The sequence below is a fragment of the Microtus ochrogaster genome, chromosome 19, assembly GCF_000317375.1.
Source record: "Microtus ochrogaster isolate Prairie Vole_2 chromosome 19, MicOch1.0, whole genome shotgun sequence".
In the NCBI taxonomy this organism is placed as follows: Eukaryota; Metazoa; Chordata; class Mammalia; order Rodentia; family Cricetidae; genus Microtus; species Microtus ochrogaster.
In genome coordinates this window covers 59383657-59393254 of record NC_022021.1, presented here as the reverse complement: position 1 = coordinate 59393254, position 9598 = coordinate 59383657, and the positions used below count along the sequence as shown (strand labels likewise).

The following is a 9598-nucleotide window of genomic DNA, read 5'->3' as shown; positions in this document are numbered from 1 at the left end:
TAAATAAATAAATAAATAAATCTTTAAAAAAATAAATAAAGTAGCCTTAAAAAGTAGACTCTGGAAGGGACTCGATGCCGAACCACCCTCGACTGAAAGAACAATTAGGACTAGTGTCACTGTCGATAGATTTCAAAGAGAAATTCAAAAAAGTATAAATAAAAATAATCTACCAAAACGTATGGGACACATGAGACACAGCAAAAGCAGAGGAAGTGTGTTTCAAAATAAATGAAAAATTTTCAACATGCGACCTAATGATACATCTCAAGCACCTAGGAGCAAATCAAACCCCAAGTAAGCCAAAGGAAAGAAATATCAAATATCTGAGAAGAAATAAACAAGACAGGGTCTAAAAATGGATTAAAGACCAGTGAAGCAAAAGGGTTTTTTTTAAGATACACAAAAATAAAATAAAACACCTAGAAATAAATTTATCCAAGGAAATAAAAGGAAAATTAGAAAGACATCAAAGACACACACAGAAAAGAAAGGCATCTCATGTTCATGAATTGGAATAAATCATATTATTAAAAATATATATATTCTATCCTAATTGATTTACAGATTCAAGGCAGTCTCTACCAAAATGTCAATGATACTCTTTACAGAGTATCCTAATTTTATATTAAGCACCAAAGACCCTAGTTTTTTTTTTTTTTAAAAAAAAAAAAAAAAAAGGTCTGAAGCATCACAATACCCGATTTCAAGGCATACTGCAGTGCCATGGTAACCAAACATCAGGCACAGGTATACAAACAGACATAAAGACCAGGGGGAATAGCAGGCGTTCCAGAAACAAGTCAATTCTCAATAACGGCATCAAAAACATACACTGGAGAGACGGCACTGGAAAAACTGGATGATGGAACTTGACCCCTTGTACAAAAATCAACTCAGAATTATCCACGTCCTAAACATAAGACCTGAAAAGTCTCAAATTACTAGAAGAAAATAAAGAAGGAAATACCTCGAATATCTCATTGGTATTGAAAGATAGCAAGGACTCTAAGGTCACACAACAAACAGCAAAGACTGTGTTTCCTCAGAATAAAAACCTCCTGCACAGCAAATGAAACGACTCACACAGAAGGGACAATCTGAAGGCTGAGAGATGACGTTTGCCAACTACTCACCTGACAGGGGACTGGTATCCAAATACACAGGAGCACAGAGTCTCAAGAGCAAAAGAAACAAGTTCCTATTAATGATCTGAACAAACACTTCTCAAAGAAGAAAGACAAATGGCCAAGAGATGCATGAGAAATGTTTGATGTGATTAGTGACTCGGAAAATTCAGTTCAGAGCGAGGATATCATCTTACCCCAATTAGAATGACGAATACTGAAGCAATAACAAATTCTGCTAAGTATATGCAGAAGTAAAGGAATGTTTGTGCACTGTTAAGAAATGTAAATTAGGACAATCAATATGGAGATTCCTCAAAATAGTTAACAGAGCCACCGTAGAACCCAGCCTTCCCATTCAGAGAAAATATCCGAGGGATGGAAGGAAAGCAAGGGATGAATTACATACACGTCCGTGTTTCCTGCAGAGCCAGTCACAGCAGCTAGGAAAACTCAGCAGCAGACAAATGGATAAATGAAATTAGATAAACTGTGGATGACTGATACATGGTACATTGATGTTGGACAGACAGAGATAATATTTAGATATATAATGCATTATTAGTCAGCCATAAAATTAATTACAGCAAAATGGGTAGAAGCAGGGAACATTAGGTTAGTGAAATATGCAAACATGTTCTCTCTCGTATGTGGAAATCTTCTTTTTCTTTTCTTTTTTCTTTTTTCATCCTTAATGTAGGAGAGAGATAACTAGGAGCTGGGAAGAAGGAGGATAAAGGGGGCTGGAATTGAACAATATATACTGTACTTAAAACAAACATAACTGATAAAAATGCATTCAAAAAGTCAATCAATGTCAATCAATATATTAATAAGTAAACTCAATACTAGAATATAGAACTAAAGTCATTAAGGTGAAGCAAGCAATCACTAACCTCCCAGCCAGCTGAGTTTATTCTCCTGAATCCCCCTCCCACCCCCTGCCAACTTCCCAAATTCTGACAGGCCTGGAGACTGTATTGTTAAGTGTTCAAAGCCAGGAAATGTTTTTGAAATCATAAGATCTACTGATCTACTGCTGAGATGATTAAATAACATTTGTAAACAATATCCTTATATTTTCCCACGTTTCACCTCTCTGGCACTAGTCAATTCCAGTTCCAGCTGGCAGCCAGAAAATTCCATCGCCTCCAGAGAAAAAAAACAAGGAAGTGGGTTTAAAACTTCTGGCTGGACAGTCTGAAGCTACCGATGCCCTCAGTTACCTCCACGTTGACCCCATCCTCTCGGGCCCCAATACATGTCTCAGAATAACAATATGAATAAACAGGAAAGCAAGTGTAGTCAGTTCCTGGAGGGAACAGGGATCTGAGTTCTGGTGAAGGTGAGGACATGATTCTGGTATCTAATTAGGTTGACCAGAAAGCCGAAGACACTGTGTGCTGTCCTGCGCTGAAATAAGGGATAAAATACACAATGCCAACTGTGTTTGGTAAGAAGGTAACTAAACCACAGTACTCCTGGGAGGCAAATATTTATATTGGCCTGGGATTTCTCCCGTGGGACAGTTTTCAGTCATCGTATTTACCTCACAATTGACTCTAACTTGTTTTTCCAAAGTCTTCCTAGTTTTTTGTTGTTGTTGTTGTTGTTGTTGTTGTTGGATTTTGGTTTTTGTGTTTGTTTTGGGTTGGGTTTGGATTTGCCTTACTATTTAAGGAGTGCTTAGCATGTGCCAAGTATCATCAAGAAGAGCAGATGGTAAAGACTTCACCTAACAGCTGGTTGCCTATCAGAGTAAAAAGGTTCCCAGAAAGAAGAGGGCCCTGAAGGAGTGGAGTTGGTAGGATGGGAGCTGCTTTGGGTGAGCTAGGGACTAAGGGAGGGAGGAATCAAAGCTGTGTGTCTTTCCCAGGTCCACAAGGGAGCCCAAGGATTTTCTGTGGTACTGAAGACTCAAAGGTACACACAAGAGACTGTCGCTGTCTTGCTTTCCTGTAGCTGTGATGAAAATACCCTGAGGAAAGCAACCTAAAGGAGAAGGGGGGGATAATTTTTCTTACAGTTCTAGATAGATACATTCCATCCTGGCCAGGAAAACATGGCAGCAAGCAAGGACACCATGGTGGCAGGAGCAGGAAGCTAGCTGGTCACACTCCATCCACACTCAGAACGCAGAGAGTGAAAAGTGAGGCCAGACCAGTAAGTCTCAAAGCCTTTTCCACGTGGCTCTCCCTCCTATAGTGTCCACGACTTTCCCAAACAGCATCACTAGTGGGGGACCAAGTGTTGGAACACATGAGCCTGTGGGGGGGAGGTGGGGCATATCACGTTCAAACCACTACAGCTAATCAAGCAATCACAGTTTTTATTAATTAGACCACTCAGTCTGGATAAAGGTCATGGGGTGGGAGGTTTCCAGTTCCGGGCAAGATAGAACAGGAGGAGGAACAGAGGGAGAAAACAAAGAAGAGAATGGACAGACAGCACAAGGGATTGAAGGTCCTGTCTGGCTCAGTACATGATGAACAGGACAGGTATAGTTGAGCCTGCAGCAACTTGCAGCTGCCTCCTCCATATGGAGGGCCTTCTCTCACCATTTAAAGTACCTTTACAACAAGAGTGACTGGCTGCTCCTTTAATGGCCTTTACAAATCTCTACTTTAAAAAAAAAAATCTGTGTTAGTGGTTGTTATCTGGCCCCAAGAACATGTCACCCCAAATGGGATGTTAAGATCTGGACATCAAAATCTAGTCAGTCAGATCAGCACCTAACTCAGTGCACAGAACTATGTCCAGCGCACGTTAGAAATGACTGCCTGGAAATCAGGACTCTGTCGAAAGAGCATCAGAAAGGAATCGACAGGGAAATACACCATCAGACTGTAACTCAGCAGGCGACAGTACTGAAACAGGGCTCGAAGGGGTGCCCAGAAAGGGATGAGGCCTGAGTGAGCTCCAGAGAGGGTTAAAGAGTAGGATCATTGCAGGAGGGAGAGGAAGATGCCTGAAGGCAATCCTAATCAACTCCAGATTTGGGGTTTGGTTGCAGCTTCCTGGGGTGGCAATCTGGGATGAGAAGACTCTGTGCTTTGAGCTATTGATGCACATATAAGCTAGGGGAGCAAAGAGATGACTTACCACCTTGGCAAGCAGAAGGTTCCTGGCTGGTGGGCCTGGTAAGAAGGTTCTGGGAACAACGGAAAGCCTTAGGTAGCTTTCAGCTACAGAGACATGAGTTCTGCCTTTTGGAGAAAAGGATCTGGTGGATATAAATTAATTAAAGAAGTATTTAGAAAAATACTCCAGGTCTATTAGATATCATGGAAATTAGAATTACTTTTCTATAATTTTAGTATCTTTAAATCTCCAATTGAAATTGGGGGGAAAAAAACACATTCCCTGGCATCATACAAAATCCTAAGACAAAGTTCTAAGAAGAGCCCTGCACTGGAATAAAGCATCACACTCATGAAGAAAAAAAAGAAAAGAAAACTTACAAGCAAGCAATAACTTAGCAGAAACATGCTAGGTTCCCTAGGCAACCTCCAGGCAGACTAACACAAACTCTGCTCCATTCAATTTAAATCCGAGCAGGAAATCAATGAACTAAAATCTGCTCTGTAGCTGCACAGCAGGAGGTTTACTATTTGTCCAGTGAGCCGTGAAGGGCAGCTCTGGCACCAGGTCCCTGTGATAACTGTGCAGCTGATGCTGTTGGACAAAGACAGAGCAGAGGGCAGGAGGGTCAGGCACACTAAAACATCTTCAGTGCCCAGGGTGATCTAGGTCAAGCCATTTGCAGCCCCCTGGCTCTTTGCAAACCATAACCCACCAGGATCTCCACTCTCTGATCCACCCAAATAACTAGCCTTCGTGCAATTGCAGTGGTTTAGGTCCTCGGGCTACCAAGTCAAAACCAGCAGTTACTCCACCCTTACTGCCTCTCAATGAAGGATTCCCGTGTCTGGCACCACTCTGGGAGCTGCAGTTCCTGCAGTCTCTGATGCAAACAGTCTCTGCTGAATAAGTGAGTGATGTAGTCCTGATGCTGCCTGCCCTAGTTGAGCCACCAGCTTCCTCCCCTCTGCTGTACCACAGAGCCTGTGCCCAGCCATCCACGCTCTGCATATGGTTATCTGCTGCCCGGCTTCCACCCCAGACATGCATCGTCCGTGCTGGACCCAGGCATCCTCCCTAGAGTGACGGTGCCTAAAAGATGAGCCTCTCCCAGGCTCTCTCTCGCTCCTCTCCCAAGGCACCTGCCTTCTAAAGCCCTTGCAGGAATTCTATGACCCTTATCTGTTTCTTGTGCACCTGTGGTCAGGCGGTAGGTGTTTCAACTGTGAGGAGCCAGCACCTTGTGCCATGTGCCATCTGCTCTCACACCAGCTGCTAAAAGAATCTGAATCTGTGCACCAGTTCTGAGACACCAATTGGAAAAGGACTGCCAGGATATTTACTGCAGAGTTGAAAGAATATATGAGGACATCTGAGGTAGCTGCCATCTAAAAACCAAAGCAATGAGAACAGGAGAAAAGAACTTTGTTCGTTTCAACGTGGTTGAAATTCTGTCTCTATTGGCATGTGAAATGGTCGTTTGCCTCTTGGTGCACAAGCCTTCCAAAGGCAAACAGGGAACTCTACAGTAGGGGAAGTGGGCTGGTGCTCCTCTCCTCCCCTGGGATTCACTTACACCGTGTGCAGGCTTGCCTGATTAGCTAGGTTCAGCCATTATCTCACTGTAAGTAAACACATCCTCAAGACAAACAAACAAGGCCAATGTGCCTTGGTTTAGATGTGGTCTGCGTCTCAACTGTAAGAGTTGGGCGCCTTGTCTCTACTATGCCAAAAGAGGTAATGGAACCTCTTTAAAAGGTGGCAACTAGTGGAAGATCATCAGGTCACGTAAGGCATCATTCACAGGAGAGACTGGGGCAGTTTTCGGGGAACCCTTGCCAGCTCTCTGGAGAGAAGTGTTCCAAATGCCAGACAAGCCCCACCCTGGACATTCTCTGGCTTCCCCTAGCCATAAACTCCACTGCCTTGGTTCCCTTACCAGAGCCAGCACCGAAGTCAGGTGCTAAAGAAACTTTTTCTTTACAACAAATCCAGCCTTGGGTGTTTTCACACAGCAGAATAATTAATACAAGATGTTTTAAAAATTCTCCCAAAAACTCACGGGTAAAGATACATTAAAAACAATGAAAAGAGCAGCAACGAGGAGCAGCAGGTCAGTCTGGCACTTTCCTTCTGGAACAAGTGCCCACCCAGCCTTGTTGGGATGCAAAAGCAACATCTGACAAGAAAGTGGTCAAAATCTGAAATACCGAAAACAAAGCAAAAATAAACCACTGATAATATGCACCTAGTTGCAATGCACAATCGCTTCTTATCTTTCAATGTGGTCAATGGGCAATAGTATGGTTCACAAATAGAACACATAAGGCACCTCCACTAAAAGTACTTTTACTGGACAATTTCCACTGGCAGACAAAGGTGGCTTCTGCTGTGGTGAGTTGCCAGGCTGACCTACCATCACCCTGTACCCTTCAAGACTAAGAACATAGCTCTCTTTGAGTCATTCAGTTGTTCAAGGAGGCACCCTGAATTATTCAAGGAGACAAAGGGGGAAATGAATTCAAATTACACATGTGGAAACTCAGGAAAATATTCTCAGGAATGGAGGAACAGCTCAGCAGTTACGAGCAAGAACTGATCATCCACAAGACCTGGGTTCAATTCCCAGAATCCACACAGTGGCTCAGAACCATCTGGAACTCCAGTTCCAGGGTATCCAATCCCCTCTTCTGGTCTCTTCCAACACCAGGCACATGTGTGGGGAAACAGACATATATGAAGGTAAAACACCCATAACCACATCCATGCCCATCTGTAAGGACTTGGATCTGACTGGGGAGGGAAGGGAAGGAAGAAACACAGACGGAACAACACACAGAAAGAACGCTGGGGTCAGATCGTCTGACCTAAAAGCTCAATGTATTTATTACATAGGATTGAATAGAGAGAGAGTCATTATTACTACATACAGATAAACAAGGAAGCTGGGTTTGTGGTACCCGTCCGGATTAAGGAGACAAGTTCAGCTCATCTCAGGCGCAGTCTCTGTAGGCCCAAACTGGGGGTTGGGGTGGGGCTGCAGTGAACATTTTCTACACATAACGTACTATCAACATCCATACATGGGGTTGCAGTGAACATTTTCTGCACATACTATCAACATCCATACATGGACCAGAGGAAGGCTTTGCCTGTCCTGGGTGAATCTGAGGCTCTGGGGTCCTGGACATGGTGGAGTTCAGGGCCTCCTAATTTCCCTACAACCCATATACCAAAAAATAAAAGAATAATAATAAAATACTCTTCCAAGCATCACAAAGTAGATTTTGGCAAGGCTTAGGCCTACAACACTTGTCATGCTGTGGGGGCCATAGATGAAGAACACACATGTTAAAGACCCTGTTGTGGAATTCTTTAGTCCCACACCTAACCTAAAGGACTATCAACCTATTGTCTCCTAGCCACGTTAATTGCATGGAAGAGGAAGAAGGGGGAATAATGAATATGGAAAGCTGAAAATGAGTGTTTATTGAGCATTCTCAGTCTGCTAAGCCATTGTTTGGTTAAGCGTCTCTGAGGACGTTATTACTACAGTGAATGTACAGAGGCAAAGCCAAGACTCAGAGAAGCAACCGTGCAGAGTAACTGAGAAGGGAAGCCCTTGGGTTTGATGCCCACACCCAGCAGACTGCCAAGCCAGGAGCTTCTCGTTGCCCCCACACTGTTACTGGCTCCCTGTCTGATACATCTGGGTAGTCAAAGGCCATTCGCTGCCCTTTGGAGACTCCCTCCTCCTCAGCTTATACCTGTCCCTTCCGTTACAGTTACTGCGGTTCCAGACCTCCGGCCCCTTGCCACACCCACAGAAAGGAACCAGAAAGGGCAGGAAAGCCTGCAGAAATAAGAAGGAAGGCGATGAAGGTGCAAAGCTTTTCTAAGCAGCCTCCTCACCACCTGAACAAGCATGCTGGAGGGTGAGGTGCCTTCCAGAACCTAGATGGCCCCTGGAGCGTCACTCTAAAATGACGTTATCACGCAACGATCACCTGCGGCAATGCTGTTGGGCCATGGCCACCCTGAAAATGAATTTAAGACTTCAGAATCTTATAGAAAATACGACAGACATGCAATGCTTGTGATTTAGAATTTCTGGAAGACTTTTGTTGGATTGAAGGTGGGAAGGCCCAGGAAGTAGGGCGTAATCCTGCAAGTTTAAAGAACCACGTGGTTAGTAATCTGGAAGGTAGGCCAAACGCCAGGGAAAAGGAAAACACTAAGTATTTGGGCTCAGGAAAGCTAAGGCCCTCTAAGGTGGGACTAAAGGGACAAGGAGCCAGGGGGCCAAAGAATATCCTAAATGAACTGAAGAGTCCCCAACGCCTCGCAGGTCACGTGAGCCCAAATAGCTCCCGGGCCGAACTAAAAAGGACTAGCCAGGGCCGCCCGCAGGAGTCGGCCATTCTGCTGGTCAGATGGCCGACCTTAAAACTCCTGGAGTTCGCGGGGAAGAGGTGGGGCGCAGGCCCAGGCTGGGAGTTGCAAGTGGTCGACTGCCGCGAAGCCTGTGCACAGGGCCACTCTGCGTCTTCCCTCTACGGCCAGCTCGGGGACACCGGGCCTGAGTGCTCCTGGGGTCCGGGGCCACTCGTCCCGCTCTCCCAGCCGCCTCCCCGGCCCGCGCCCCAACCCGGCCGCCCACCCCCTCCGCGCAGCGCAACTTGGCCTGGCCCGCCCCGGGTGGGGAAGGGAAGTTGGGGCGCGTACCTCCGAGCGCCCCGCGCGGCCCGCAGAGCTTCAGGCAAGCGGCGAGCAGCACGAGGCGGCAGACCCCGGGCCGCCTCATCCCGCCGCGCCGTCTCGGGGCCGCGCCGAGCTCTACCTGCGCGGGCCACTGCCCGCCGCGCGCCCCAGAGCCTGGAGAGGGGCGGTGTCCCCAGCCGCGGGGCCCGATGGGGCGGGGCACTTCTGCTACCTGCAGCTGTTGCGCGGGGTCAGCACGGGTGGGCGGCCCCGGTGAAATCAGAGGTGACTAGAGTGTGGGCTCCAAGGCATTGCAGGCGACAGAGGGGACAGGGAGGCGGTGGCCCCCTTCCCTGCTTGCAGCTCTGGAGCTCTGTGTGTCTGAATGGAAGAGAGAGAGCTCTGGGCAACAGGCTGGGGGAGAAATAGCAGGGCAGGACCTAAGCTCTCCTTGAAAGAACCGGTTCCCCTGACCACAGCACATCTCAGAAGGACAAGTGGCTCTTTTTTCTTGGCCTTAAAAATGCCAGCCATCTGTGTAGACGTTTGTGAATATGTGTTGGATGATCGGGAATGGCAGGAGAGAAGGTAGCCTAGACATTTCTTTGCAAATGGGAGCCTTAGTTTTGTTTCTTTTAAAGCTTGGTCCCTATGTTTAATCTTTGAATTTTTGCAGCAACTACCTGTCA

General features: G+C 46.1%; 1 protein-coding gene across 1 annotated transcript in view; it reads right to left on the bottom strand.

Moving 5' to 3' along the window:
- Positions 1 to 9256, bottom strand: part of LOC106143725 (chondroitin sulfate proteoglycan 4-like) — a 57555-nt gene extending 48299 nt beyond the window's left edge. Inside the window, 1 exon segment of the mRNA XM_013349784.2 lies at positions 8934 to 9256. Coding sequence (XP_013205238.2) covers positions 8934 to 9012 — 79 coding nt within the window. The 5' untranslated portion in view covers positions 9013 to 9256.
- Positions 9257 to 9598: the final 342 nt, after the last annotated feature.